Source organism: Panulirus ornatus, chromosome 6 (genome assembly GCF_036320965.1).
Source record: "Panulirus ornatus isolate Po-2019 chromosome 6, ASM3632096v1, whole genome shotgun sequence".
NCBI lineage: Eukaryota > Metazoa > Arthropoda > Malacostraca > Decapoda > Palinuridae > Panulirus > Panulirus ornatus.
In genome coordinates this window covers 3,062,429-3,077,839 of record NC_092229.1, presented here as the reverse complement: position 1 = coordinate 3,077,839, position 15,411 = coordinate 3,062,429, and the positions used below count along the sequence as shown (strand labels likewise).

The window sequence follows — 15,411 nt, the reverse complement described above, 5'->3', positions numbered from 1 at the left end:
ATTTGATGTGTAATTGTCATTATAGTTTTCCAGATTATTATCAATATAATTATTATTATCATTTTACCAGGTTATTAGGTATAGTAGGGTTGAGGGTCAAGTCAATTGGGAGGTAAGTTTGAATGGAGAAAAACTAGAAGTGAAGTGTTTTAGATATCTAGGAGTGGATTTGGCAGCGGATGGAAGCGGAAGTGAATCATAGGGTGGGGGAGGGCGCTAAAATTCTGGGAGCCTTGAAGAATGTGTGGAAGTCGAGAACATTATCTTGGAAAGCAAAAATGGGTATGCATGAAGAACAGTGGTTCCAACAATGTTGTATGGTTGCGAGGCGTGGGCTATGGATAGAGTTGTGCGCAGGAGGGTAGGTGTGCTGGAAATGAGATGTTTGAGGACAATATGTGGTGTGAGGTGGTTTGATCGAGTAAGTAATAATAGGGTAAGAGAGATGTGTGGTAATAAAGTGTGGTTGAGAGAGCAGAAGAGGGTGTCTTGAAATGGTTTAGTCACATGGAGAGAATGAGTGAGGAAAGATTGACCAAGAGGATATATGTGCCAGAGGTGGAGGGAACGAGGAGAAGTGGGAGACCAAATTGGAGGTGGAAAGATGGAGTGAAAAAAATTTTGAGTGATCGGGGCCTAAACATGCAGGAGGGTGAAAGGCGTGCAACGAATAGAGTGAATTGGAACGATGTGGTATACCGGGGTCGACGTGCTGTCAATGGATTGAACCAGGGCATGTGAAGCATCTAGGGTAAACCATGGAACATTCTGTGGGGCCTGGATGTGGAAAAGGAGCTGTGGTTTCGGTGCATTATCACATGACAGCTAGAGACTCAGTGTGAACAAATGGGGCCTTTGTTGTCTTTTCCTTGCACTACCTCGCATGCATGAGGGGGGGAGGGGGTTGTTATTCCATGTGTGGCGAGGTGGCGATGGGAATGAATAAAGGCAGACAGTATGAATTATGTAAATGTGTATATATGTATATGTCTGTGTGTATATATTCATATATGTATACATTGAGATGTATAGGTATGTATATTTGCGTGTGTGGACGTGTATGTATATACATGTGTATGTGGGTGGATTAGGCCATTCCTTCGTCTGTTTCCTTGTGCTACCTTGCTAACGCGGGAGACAGCGACAAAACAAAATAAATAAATATATATTTAGTTTTCCAGAACTTAATCTTAGTTCATGAAGCTGATAGATTTCCCTGAAAAATTTTCTCAACATACTTCTCTTCATGCATCCTGAACAGAGAGGAGATGGTCACTACAATCATTAGCCATCAACAAGCATCACAAGAAGGATCATCCTTAATTCTGCGTTCTGTGACAAATTGCTTTAATCCAATGGGGAACGTTCTGCTGGCACTTGTGACAGGTGCGTAAAGAAGCTGTTTGAATTAAACATGATGAAAAGGGTGGTAGGTGGAATACCATGTACTTTTTTGGTGGAGGAATGTGTAGAACATGATGGCAGGCTTAGGACAAAATGTGTGGAAAAAATTGGGGCAAAAGAACAAGTTTGGAGAAGTGGCTTTTGTAACAAGGAGCGAGGAAGGTACTTTAGAAAAAGAGTAAACACTCATGCATGGATCAAGTAATACGAGTCTCCATAAAACTTGTGCTGAAGTATTATGAAGCAATATCCATTCACATATTTAAAGAATACACTAAAAACACGTTTTTTGTCAATTGGTGCATTTTGGGGATTGAAGTATATGCAAGCCTATTGTAAAGTAAGTTTTTGAAGAGATAGGTAAAGAGAAGAGTTCTTTAATCCTATGCAAATATCAAAATTTTCATATATATTCATAATGGTGGCATTTACTAGTTAGTTTATAATATTACGGAGCAGTTATTTCTATATAGAAAAGTAAAAAGACCAGAAACAGATCACAAATTAATCATCAATCTATCTGTCTGTCTATATCTCTATGACACCCGTTCCCTTTAGGAAGTCTCTCCATAACTGGTGAACTCCAATGTCACCTTTCATACCTCACCCTTAACAGGCCACTGGCAGATGTCAACACTAGTACAGTGTTCTCAGAGGCTCCAACAACTATCACCTAATGTGTGCACCATGTTCCATCCCACTACTTCAAGCTAATGTTCCTCGTTAATGTTCCGACCTACTATTACTACCACATTTCCACCCGCTTCAACCATTTGCTTCTACCTAATACTCCTGTCTAATGTTACTACCTACTACTATAAACTATTGCTCCTACCAATTTGCTAAATGGCAGCAATAGTGCATAGCACTCACACTAAAAAAATCTAGAGTTAGAAAGAGAGTTTTGTGAGTCAAGTGTTTGTCAAGTGATATGTGTGACAAGGAGAGATTGCATGTTTGTGGACAGAATGCCAACAATTGATGTGTGGGTGAGGCAGAAAGAAAAGACAGATACCTGGGTCAAAGGTATGCTAATTGACAGCCGCTGAGGCACTTGTTCACTACACAGCGTGCACTGACCTTATCTGTACCCAGGCAGATAGTACCAGTAATATACCTCCCCAGTCGGAGGCTGCCTACGAACTACTCCCTACTTATAAACATTTACACGCTAGCGGTAGTGTGCATCAACCAATTTGCAGTATTAGTGATGTTCATAAAAGATTTACCATCTGGCATGTATATCATCAAAGAGAAATCATTTAGGATCCAAAGCATATAAAAAATACAAAGCAAGACCAAAAGCAACTTCGTAAAAACACTCTAAAAACTAATCAAAAATCAACCACAAATTAACCATACCCAGTCAGAGAGGAAAGTCATGATAAACCCACTCAAGAATCCACCCTGATACAACTGTTCACGCATCCTTCACTGCCCCTAATATTCCTAACAAAACCTCAAAGGGTTCTCCTTTAGCAGAACACAACACAGCAAACATCCATGCAAAACACTTAGAACCAGCTGCAATCCAAGGACTTTTATTCTATTTATTCTTAAATACCCTCGACCTATGTTTTGGCTTTCAGCCAAATCCCTTCATAACCAACAACCTATATGCAGAAATAATAAACATACCCAATTTCATGCTTCAGCAGTCTATACTTCCAGATATACCACCACCTCCAACAAATAGGACACTGATAAATCATGTACACATCCATATGACCTAATAAGCAAAAATGGGTATGTTTGAAGGAATAGTGGTTCCAACAATGTTGTATGGTTGCAAGGCGTGGGCTATGGATAGAGGTTGTGCGCAGGAGGATGGATGTGCTGGAAATGAGATGTTTGAGGACAATGTGTGGTGTGAGGTGGTTTGATCGAGTAAGTAATGTAAGGGTAAGAGAGATGTGTGGAAATAAAAAGAGCGTGGTTGAGAGAGCAGAAGAGGGTGTTTTGAAATGGTTTGGGCACATGGAGAGAATGAGTGAGGAAAGATTGACCAAGAGGATATATGTGTCGGAGGTGGAGGGAACGAGGAGAAGTGGGAGACCAAATTGGAGGTGGAAGGATGGAGTGAAAAAGATTTTGTGTGATCGGGGCCTGAATATGCAGGAGGGTGAAAGGAGGGCAAGGAATAGAGTGAATTGGATCGATGTGGTATACTGGGGTTGACGTGTTGTCAGTGGATTGAATCAGGGCATGTGAAGCGTCTGGGGGTAACCCATGGAAAGTTGTGTGGGACCTGGATGTGGAAAGGGAGCTGTGGTTTCGGGCATTATTGCATGGCAGCTAGAGACTGAGTGTGAACGAATGGGGCCTTTGTTGTCTTTTCCTAGTGCTACCTCGCACACATGAGGGGGGAGGGGGATGGTATTCCATGTGTGGCAAGGTGGCGATGGGAGTGAATGGGGGCAGACAGTGTGAATTGTGTGCATGGGTATATATGTATGTGTCTGTGTATGTATATATATGTGTACATTGAGATGTATAGGTATGTATATTTGCGTGTGTGGACGTGTGTGTGTGTGTATACATAGTGTATGGGGGTGGGTTGGGCCATTTCTTTCGTCTGTTTCCTTGCACTACCTTGCAAACGCGGGAGACAGCGACAAAGCAAAAATAAAATAATAATGACCTAATAAGTACGAAATAACACCACTTCCCCACACATGCACCTATCTGAAACCACACTGCCAAGATATATGAAAGTTATCCTTTTTGTCAACATTCTGGACAGTGTGCACATTTCCAGTGCTACCAACATCAGTGTAACTTTTTGTTAGAGCATTTATGCCCATGATGCAGGCTCCACAATGATGGCACAAAAGTTTTACTCTTCATTAGCCTCTGTAAACACTGCGCTCTAGACTGGCCCTCTATCAGTGGCCTGTTAAGGGTGAGGCACTAAAGGATAAGAAGAGGTGCTGGAGTTCTTTAGTTATGGAGACTGTTGCTGTGGCCACCTCTTTGGGGGAGTTCTGATTGGAATGGGCATCAGAGATACAGATCACATTTAGTTTTAATAGCAGCTGATTGATGGAAGCAAGTGTTCATTCACCTTAGGGGTACTGAAAGGCTCATAATCATGTGCAGTGTTAAGGGTGCAGATAAAGTGTGTAGCATACTGAAGGTGGGATGTGAATATATGAAGGGAGTAGTGTGTGGTCGAATCAGAATGTTAAATTGCTAATATAAAAGGACAGAACACAGGCAATAGTGAATGACGGGGAGGGGTAGCAGTGTTTCATTTAAATCCAATCTAAACCAGGCCTTCTTAAAGGATTTGTCAACTCATGCTAATATTTCCAGTTCAAAATTCTACTATATCACATAGAAGAGCAATGGCTTGGAAGTGTAAGCAGAAACTGCCTGCATCCAAGAGACACATGCACCCATAGTGGCTTCAAGAATGTTAATGTACCAAAATTCATGACAACTGACAGACAATTTATATCAACACAATTCCATAAATTATATCAGCCTAATGCATAAGTTGAGAAAGGATTAAGTAATCTTACTAATCAGAAGTCTAAAAATACACCCACACTCCATACTTGACAATGGTTGCCTGAGAAAAGGTACAAAATGGGATACACAAGTTATGTGGGAGACAAAGAATAATTCAGATCTGTGACAGTGACATGTTTATTTAACTTTCAGTGCAATTATCTGTTTAAGGAGCAGGTCAGAGCACATAAATTCTTTGCAACACCACTGGTAATATATGTGACATCTAAATTCTGAAAGCACAATTTAATGAATTGAAACCTCCACAACATTTATAAGCCAAGTCCTAATTGCTTAAAACACAGTACAGTACACAGTACAGTACAACAGTTCTAGTGCTTGTGAAATACATCTGACACAACAGATCCCCAGGTATACAAGTTCATGTAATTCTTCTTTGCCCTACGGGAAATGAGAATTGTAAGACATGTTTCATACATCTTTTGGATATCAGCTATTATACCTGGGAACCATACAAATTATACATCACCATTATACAATATTCCAAAATGCATAAAATGTAGTTCCAGGAATGTACAATGGTTAAATGTTGCCTGATATGTTATACATTTTAAGTATGGTCAGTAAATTATTTCAGACTTTATAAACTGACCAAACTTAAATCTTGTTCCATTATACGAGTTAAATTAAGCCAAAACTCCAAAACAAAGTGCTCTATCGAAGTTGCACTCACAGCTTAAGAGACATGGTTGCAGCTGGTGACATAGCCAATACAACAAACTTTAACCTTATAATGGGTGACTTTTAGTCCAAACCTGAGATTCACAGATTCAACAGATTTTAACATTTCACATTTTTAATATGGTAAAGCACATGCTTTGGCTTTCAACCAAAGTAAGCAAATGGCTCCTTAAAGTTACTGTCATTGAAAGAAAAACAATTCTAGCTGCCACATCAGTTGAAACATAATTGACTTATAGTTTATACGTGACTAGCAAGTTAACAGCTGGCCTCCGTTACTGGTTCTCTGATAAGTTTTTAACCTTTTAGCAACTTACGGCAAACATTATGGATAAAGGCAAAATAAGTACAATTCACTGAAAAGTAATCATCCACTTATACCAAGGAAAAAAGTTTCAAAATTTAATTTCCACTCAAAATAATATGGTCAAAATTCTTGTAGAGGTCTTCTAAGGCATCTTATTCAGTGCCAGTGAGAGCTACAATGGCAAAGCGAGATTCCTCTGGATCCCTATCCATAAACTGACGGCAAACTTTGGCAGCATCCTGTGGAAGATAACCATTTTATAGCTTCATTACAGACTTCACCTAACATTCGATTTATCTCAGTACACATAAGCTGTGTTCTTGTAGGTATACCTACAGTGCTGGTGGCTGATTCATGTGAGAAACTGCAGAAGCTGGTGACTGAGTTTGGTAAAAAGTGTGGAAGAAGAAAGTTAAGAGTAAATGTGAATAAGAGCAAGGTTATTAGGTACAGTAGGGTTGAGGGTCAAGTCAATTGGGAGGTGAGTTTGAATGGAGAAAAACTGGAGGAAGTAAAGTGTTTTAGATATCTGGGAGTGGATCTGGCAGCGGATGGAATCATGGAAGCGGAAGTGGATCATACGGTGGGGGAGGGGGCGAAAATCCTGGGGGCCTTGAAGAATGTGTGGAAGTCGAGAACATTATCTTGGAAAGCAAAAATGGGTATGTTTGAAGGAATAGTGGTTCCAACAATGTTGTATGGTTGCGAGGCGTGGGCTATGGATAGAGTTGTGCGCAGGAGAATGGATGTGCTGGAAATGAGATGTTTGAGGACAATGTGTGGTGGGAGGTGGTTTGATCGAGTGAGTAACGTAAGGGTAAGAGAGATGAGTGGAAATAAAAAGAGCGTGGTTGAGAGAGCAGAAGAGGGTGTTTTGAAGTGGTTCGGGCACATGGAGAGGATGAGTGAGGAAAGATTGACCAAGAGGATATATGTGTTGGAGGTGGAGGGAACAAGGAGAAGAGGGAGACCAAATTGGAGGTGTAAAGATGGAGTGAAAAAGATTTTGTGATCGGGGCCTGAACATGCAGGAGGGTGAAAGGAGGGCAAGGAATAGAGTGAATTGGAGCGATGTGGTATACCGGGGTTGACGTGCTGTCAGTGGATTGAAGCAAGGCATGTGAAGCCATGGAAAGCTGTGTAGGTATGTATATTTGCGTGTGTGGACGTATGTATATACGTGTGTATGGGGGGGGGGGCCATTTCTTTCGTCTGTTTCCTTGCGCTACCTCGCAAACGCGGGAGACAGCGACAAAGTATAATAAAAAAAATATAAAATATATATATATTTTTTTTTTCAAACTATTCGCCATTTACCGCGTTAGCAAGGTAGCGTTAAGAACAGAGGACTGGGCCTCTGAGGGAAAATCCTCACCTGGCCCCCTTATCTCTTCATTCTTTTGAAAAAAAAAAAAAAAAAAAAAAAAAAAAAAAAAAAAAAAAGGAGGATTTCCAGCCCCCCGCTCCCTCCCCTTTTAGTCGCCTTCTACGACACGCAGGGAATACGTGGGAGGTATTCTTTCTCCCCAATCCCCAGGGGATATATAGATATGAAGGTTAAATCGCATTTCAATTTCAGCAGTTCATACAATTTCCCCCAACGTAATTCTTCTATATATGTGGCATGACATGTTTCATGGAAACAATCCATCTCATCAGGTGCCAGTACTCAACAGTTATTTAAATTTCAACATCATACTTGGTTCCTGCACTCTCACTCAGACAAATTTCTTTTGTTTGTTTTCCTCCCTCCAAAATACCTTCAATTCTCAGAATTCATTCATTCTCTCTCTACAATCCTATTTGAATACAGTTCTTCATATGTAACACCTTTTCACTGTATTTTCTGCACAACTTTTTTAAAGTCCTCTGGTCTATTGTCAACATACTATCCCCAGTATTAAACCTGTTCCAAAAACCTCTAGCTGCTAACTAACTTCATTGCATCTCACCATCCTTTGCAGGTGAAGTCCAACACCACCACAGAAACAGAGGAAATGTCATACACAGAAAAAACAAAACAATGGCATTAGTGAAAGAAATAGGGGCAAAATATAAATATACTAGGGTAAAAAGAAATAAAAAATACAAACTTTTCAGTAGTAACCTGTGAGAAAGGTATCTTATACTAAAAAAATTCTGGAAATGAAGAGTTATGGGCTAGTTCATCATCAATAGCAATGCGATCCATAGTACAGTCTTCAAGTATTAGAGCATGAAGGCTGTCGACTATAAAATGGAGATAAATTTGTAATGTATATATAAATTACGTGGTTGAACTAAATGACGGATTACCAAGTCTCAGACAGATAATGGACATGGAGAATACAACAAACTTGAGAAAAGTTAAAGACCAAAGAAAAGATGGAAAATTACTGTACATGTGAAAGCCATCATCTATCTCTTAAGACAGCAGCTTGTAGGGTTTGTAGTAAACAATTTTGGAAGTACCTCTACATGATCTACCCTCAAGCCTAGAAAAAGCACAGAGGTTATACAAAGAACTTACCTGTAGAAGAGTGTCAGCAGATGTGGATCCATGATTGATGGGGAACTTCCTTCGACCATCTGAAAAAAGACGTATATGATTCAACTGAAACACCGCCAGAGAAAGAATAGCAAATAAAAGACTATTACAAAAATATGACAAGAGAAAGAATAGAAAATAAAAGACCTACAAAAATATGACAATCGCCAAAATAAAATTGCAGTTAAAATGCTTCCTGACCAAATGATAGGTTACATTTATCTGGAAACCCACAAAAATAACGAATCATCTTTTGTACTGCACACATTATGACAGTATTGATTGGCTAAGGCCTTTAAAAACCCAACTATAGCACTAAAGTGAGTACCAATAATGAAGTTAAAAGCTTATTTACCTATCAATATTAAGTATACCATTTCCCACTCTCAAGCAGGTTAGCATTTGCAGTTTCCTTTAAACATGTCTATCCTTACAATATTTCAAACAATCCTCAAAGATTACACCAATATCACCCATATTACAATACGTTCCATCCTTCCACTTCAACTCCACTTCTCCTTTCTTTTAACATACACTAAGAGGGGACATACAGAAAATGATCAATTAAGATGTCTGCCTTTGAGGTATGGAACATAGGTAGCAAGACCTACTTTTGGCAAGATGCAGAAGCAATCAAAATATGAACATGCAAATGAAGTGACAGGACCAAATATAAATGTGAATGAGAAATGAACTCTGACGTAAAACTTTACAGGAGTTGTACTCGTATGTAAAACTTTACAATAGTCGTGGATGGACTAAATGTTGGGCAGGGTGACTTACTTTTGGTGGGATTACAAGCTCAACACTATGTACCAGCACATGAAGTTAAGTAACCATAAATCTTAAAATCAACTAGCATCCAAGATATGAACACATGTAAAAGATTCAGTCACAGTTATGAAATGTACATCATGGTACTGTTCTGACAGTGGAATACTGAAGCATTCACTCTAGAATGTATCAACATATAAAGATACATGATCATACATCTAACAGTAGCTGAGAAATGAATTTGGATGCAAAACAAAACTTACCTATAGACCTGAATGTATACAAAAAAAAGCATGAATGCCAAAGGCAGTTCTTCCTCTAAGAAACAACCCAAGATGTAAAATCATACCAAGGTGTGCACCTGGATGTGTACATAAACTTTGATATTTGATGCCTTAAGCAGTAGTTCTTCCTCTACTTTACTGGGGCTAACTATAAACATAAGGAAATACCAGCAATGCACAGCTGGTACAGAACTACATAAGGTGTGCCCTCAAATATGTTGGGAGAAGTATATCGGATAATGACAGTTTTCTGGGGATATGATAATAATGAAATCAAAATAAATTATCCTACACACACACACACAAATCTCAAGTTTAGAAACTATAAATATGCAAACAACTATGTACCTATGGGAAGACATGTTGTATAAGGTAGGAGAGGGGAAGTGTTGGTGTATTGAAGTGTGTGGAAGGAGATATCACAAGTCCATGTAAATTTGGTTAAGTTTGAAGGTAAAGTAGCCCCAATATTGCTGTATGGATGTCTTGAGCCTTGAATACAAAACACAAAGGCTATAAATGTTAGAAAAATATATACTGATGCATGTTAATGAATACGGAATGTCAATATAAGAGTCAGGAATGGTAGTATGTGAAGTATGACTGAGAAAGCTAACCATGTGTGATGAAAAGGTTTGGACATGTAGAGGGGATAAGCAAAATGAGAAACAAGGATTGTGTTACATGTAAGGTAATATTGTAAATGGGCTGAAACAAGGGACATGAAGCAGTAAGGGAAAATCAAAGATGGGTCCATAAGATTTGACTGAGGATAATACACGAAATCTTGACAGTAGATGTAGGTAAACAAGGTCATTTTGTCTGTTCCTGGCACTCTCTGTCTTAGTGGGAAACAAAGCATGAGTATAAAAAAAAATATCTATATCTGGATGAATGGATACATCTACACACAAACACAATATGTCTCAAGTTTGGTCACTGCACTCTAAGAACATAAAAAAACTGAAAAGGTCCAGAGGACAGCAACAAAGTTGGTACCAAATATAAGAGAGCATATTTACATTAAATGGCTGGAGGCCCTAAATATGCACATCACAAGAGAGCTGGGATGACCTGATCCCCTTTTCGTCTATAATACACTGAGGACATGAACAGTGAACAGCTTTTCAAGAGATGTAAGAGGGGGAAAATAAAATTAAGCAAGAAACTTAAGATGTGAAAAAGTACTTTCATCGTACAAGTGGTAGATAAATGGAACAAAATGAATGAAGATGCAGTTAAATGCACATTGCATAGAGAAATTTAAACAGCTGTATGAAAGCAAAGAATGTTCAAGAGATGGGGGGTCAACAGAGTGTAAAACCCTCCCCATACATTTCAAACACCTAATTACAGCACAGCAATCATAACTTGTGGAAAAATCCCATTTGTGGCTATTTCATAAGATGGTTATAGTGAGCGTGTTGTAAACCCGACTCTTTAAAGATGTAAAGGTTACACAAAGAAAGAAAGATGGATGAAACCCAAACAAACTATTTCAACTATTTACCATTTTCTGTTTACATGACCATGACTACTTACCAAGTTCATAAAGGGTACCATCTACTTCAACAAATGTTACAAAGTGCTCATTCAATTCTGTTTCACGATCTGGTGCCTGAAAGGAAGAACTAATTAAGATGCATAATAACATATATTACGCACAAGCTAGATAAGCAAGATGGAGGAATTTTCAGAAACAATGACATTCAATAAAACCTAAACGCAAAAGTTAACATGATGAGAGAAATTAATAATTTTCCCCATACATTCAAAGAAACATCTTACTTTTCTTGATCCCACATTCAATTCATGGGGCTTTCCCTACCTCTAAAGATAGGTGTTTGAGCAAAGTTGCACTTGTTCATTATACTGGTCCACTGTTTGTGGCTGATGCCTTTAAGACTACATAATCACCACAGCCTGACCTACCAAGAACACTTTGCATTTACTTTCTGTATTCTCATATCTATGTATTTAATACACCATCAACCACTACCTAGCAAGATGGCTCATATGCACTCGTGTCCATGCACATGTTTAATGTTCCCACATGCTAACAGTGCTCACCCACAAACCTTACTTTATCTGTTAAGCACATCTATGGTTTCTGTTATTCGCTTCATGTGACTCATAACATTCTTTCAACATACATGCTTCCCATGTGTTTGAAATATCTCCGAGCACTCTCCATTTTTTCCACCCTATGCTTCCTATTCCATACTTTCTTCCTGGATTGTTAAATCTTAATATTCTCTTCACAGTCTTCATGCTATGTCCTTCTTGGATTGTCATTTCTTAATATTCTCTTCACAGCCTTCATGCTCACCTGTCTTATCCCAACATTAATTCACTCATTACTCTGTTTGCCTGAAAACATCCATAAACAAAAAACCACAGTGACATCCCCCATTCTTTACTACAACCCACATTTACTAGTAACAATTCACCATACCCCTCACAAAAACTATTCACAACACACATGCCTTACTTTCCTATTTAAAACTCCTCACTACATATATCAACTTTCCATTTACCCCATATTTTCTGAACACCTTCCTGAGGGTCTCTGTCAACCTTATCATACACTTTCTCCAGATTCATTACGATCACATTCTCTGTCTAAAAATTTCTCACATAAAGTCTTCTAAGTTAACATCTGTTCCACACATTCTCTACTTCTCCTGAAACCAGACTGCATTCCCCAATCAAAAGCTTTACGAGTGCCAACACCCAATCAACACTTTCCTACACACCTTACCAGGTATATTCAACAGACAATCTCTAAAATTCAAGCATTCTCTTTAGTCCTCCTTGCCTCTCAAAGTATTATGCATACATAATAGAAAAGCAAATGGATTTGTATGTAGCATTTATGGATCTGGAGAAAGCATATGATAGAGTTGATAGAGATGCTCTGTGGAAGGTATTAAGAATATATGGTGTGGGAGGAAAGTTGTTAGAAGCAGTGAAAAGTTTTTATCGAGGATGTAAGGCATGTGTACGTGTAGGAAGAGAGGAAAGTGATTGGTTCTCAGTGAATGTAGGTTTGCGGCAGGGGTGTGTGATGTCTCCATGGTTGTTTAATTTGTTTATGGATGGGGTTGTTAGGGAGGTAAATGCAAGAGTTTTGGAAAGAGGGGCAAGTATGAAGTCTGTTGGGGATGAGAGAGCTTGGGAAGTGAGTCAGTTGTTGTTCGCTGATGATACAGCGCTGGTGGCTGATTCATGTGAGAAACTGCAGAAGCTGGTGACTGAGTTTGGAAAAGTGTGTGGAAGAAGAAAGTTAAGAGTAAATGTGAATAAGAGCAAGGTTATTAGGTACAGTAGGGTTGAGGGTCAAGTCAATTGGGAGGTGAGTTTGAATGGAGAAAAACTGGAGGAAGTGAAGTGTTTTAGATATCTGGGAGTGGATCTGGCAGCGGATGGAACCATGGAAGCGGAAGTGGATCATAGGGTGGGGGAGGGGGCGAAAATCTTAGGGGCCTTGAAGAATGTGTGGAAGTCGAGAACATTATCTCGGAAAGCAAAAATGGGTATGTTTGAAGGAATAGTGGTTCCAACAATGTTGTATGGTTGCGAGGCGTGGGCTATGGATAGAGTTGTGCGCAGGAGGATGGATGTGCTGGAAATGAGATGTTTGAGGACAATGTGTGGTGTGAGGTGGTTTGATCGAGTGAGTAACGTAAGGGTAAGAGAGATGTGTGGAAATAAAAAGAGCGTGGTTGAGAGAGCAGAAGAGGGTGTTTTGAAGTGGTTTGGGCACATGGAGAGAATGAGTGAGGAAAGATTGACCAAGAGGATATATGTGTCGGAGGTGGAGGGAACAAGGAGAAGAGGGAGACCAAATTGGAGGTGGAAAGATGGAGTGAAAAAGATTTTGTGTGATCGGGGCCTGAACATGCAGGAGGGTGAAAGGAGGGCAAGGAATAGAGTGAATTGGAGCGACGTGGTATACCGGGGTTGACGTGCTGTCAGTGGACTGAAGCAGGGCATGTGAAGCGTCTGGGGTAAACCATGGAAAGCTGTGTAGGTATGTATATTTGCGTGTGTGGACGTATGTATATACATGTGTATGGGGGGGGGGCATTTTTTTTCGTCTGTTTCCTTGCGCTACCTCGCAAACGCGGGAGACAGCGACAAAGTATAATAAAATAAATAAATATTGAACAGTTCTATAACAAAATGGAAATACTTCCTTCATTCTGCTAATAAATCAGTAGCATTATAAAACAACTGTATATGCAGGTTAATCATCAAAGATACTTTATCAAAAAATTTAAAAATTACCTCAGTTTGTCCCTCTTGTGCAGACTCTTCATGAGCTTTGGAAATGCCCTCATCACTCTCTAAAGCGTGGCCTCTGTCTTCTGGGTTCATAGATGCTGTCTTATCCAAGAAGTCTTTTAATGCTCCACCATCAAGATCAATCCTGAAATACCCAATTATCATCAGATCTACCACTGCTAATGGAAGTATGAAAGCATATAACTCAAATGCCAAACAGGAAAAATTACAATAAAAAGATAGCTTGGGAAGATCCCCAAGTATCTGTCTAGCTTTCCACTTTCAAAACCGCTATTACATGAACCTGTTAAGTCATGCACGAGTCTCTCTCCTCTTCACTAACAAGAATATTACAATCATTTAAAGCAAATCCTAAATTTCTTCTTGTAACTGCTGAGGTAATATTCCTTGAACCTGGAATTTGAAAATCGTTTCTGAGGTACATTACATGTAACTCCCACTCATTAAACTGTTACCCCACCATAATTTCAAAAAAACTTTTCATAGTGAGCTGAGTATAAATCACACTTGTTTATGCCCTTAAAAAATGTATCACTGCTCTGCAAAGCAAATAAACCTTCCTCCATCTATGAAACAAGCCACAGCTCCAATACAGCCAACCACTGAATCATCTAATCTTGCTTTTGATACAACAGGAAATCTAGATTCATTAAAATGCCTCCACTTACTGTGGATGGCATTAACACTTGAGCAGCAATGTACAAGAATACCTTCTGCCAGTTGCTGGGAAAGAAACTGAATGCTTTTATACCATGATATAACTAAAATATGCATCATCAGTACCCAAATACCTCAAATTAAGGTGATATTCTTTATCATCAAATATTCTTTCAATAGTAGACCATGTAGATTATTTTCAATTATTCATTAGTAAAGGCACAGTACCATAAATCTACAAAACATACCCTAATCTTAAGTGTAGCAAGTGCAAAAACTTGCAAGTCAAAGCATCTTATCTCAAATCCAAACTGTTATGTCTCTGGTCATCAAGTTTTATATGTGGACTGCAATTTAAGATTCACAGACATCTATCACAAACTGTCTGGTAAATAACTTTAATAAGCCCCTTATATGGGTAAATCTAGAAATGACAAGCATTTTGATAATTGTTACATGACTTGCTTTGATATTCATTTTGTGTTCAACTATAATATATGTAAGGACCAATTTCTGTTTCAGTAGCCATCACTACATAACAAATGCTTGGATTGTTCTTGTCAACATTAAACAAAAAATGAAAATATGATTAACCTAACAAAAGAAAGTCATTTTTTAAGTAGTCATTTTCAACTTTCTACTTCCATATTATCACAAATCGTATCTTTAATAACCAGACGATTCAAAAAAATCCATAACTATGCTTACTTTCACTATGTGACCTTGTTTTTACTAGAAAAACAAGTGAGGTAAAGACCCAACATTATCACTAACATTACCTTTTATCAAACATTTGAAACAAATGCTTGGAGACGTGCAGACTTATAGGTACGGCAAAACAAACCCATCTCAATTTGATATCACTAGTAACTACAGAGTGGCTCGGCAACAAATCAGGAACAATAATATATCTATTTCAAAGATGAATTAAAGGT

General features: G+C 38.8%; 2 protein-coding genes across 3 annotated transcripts in view; one reads left to right on the top strand and one right to left on the bottom strand.

Annotated features, from left to right (window-relative positions):
- The window catches only part of LOC139749262 (uncharacterized), a 176,627-nt gene extending 171,649 nt beyond the window's left edge, over positions 1 to 4,978 (top strand). The window contains exon 4 of the mRNA XM_071662999.1: positions 1,262 to 4,978. Within this exon, the coding sequence (XP_071519100.1) occupies positions 1,262 to 1,288 (27 nt within the window). The 3' untranslated portion in view covers positions 1,289 to 4,978. The remainder of the gene's footprint in view (positions 1 to 1,261) is intronic.
- A 61-nt stretch (positions 4,979 to 5,039) lies between these two features.
- Positions 5,040 to 15,411, bottom strand: part of Uch (Ubiquitin carboxyl-terminal hydrolase) — a 32,094-nt gene continuing 21,722 nt past the window's right edge. For both annotated transcript variants that reach the window (XM_071662371.1, XM_071662370.1), the window contains exons 4-7: positions 13,802 to 13,943; positions 11,054 to 11,129; positions 8,436 to 8,494; positions 5,040 to 6,165 (exon numbers count right to left, since the gene is read on the bottom strand). In XM_071662371.1, coding sequence (XP_071518472.1) covers positions 6,079 to 6,165; positions 8,436 to 8,494; positions 11,054 to 11,129; positions 13,802 to 13,943 — 364 coding nt within the window. In that variant the 3' untranslated portion in view covers positions 5,040 to 6,078. The remainder of the gene's footprint in view (positions 6,166 to 8,435; positions 8,495 to 11,053; positions 11,130 to 13,801; positions 13,944 to 15,411) is intronic.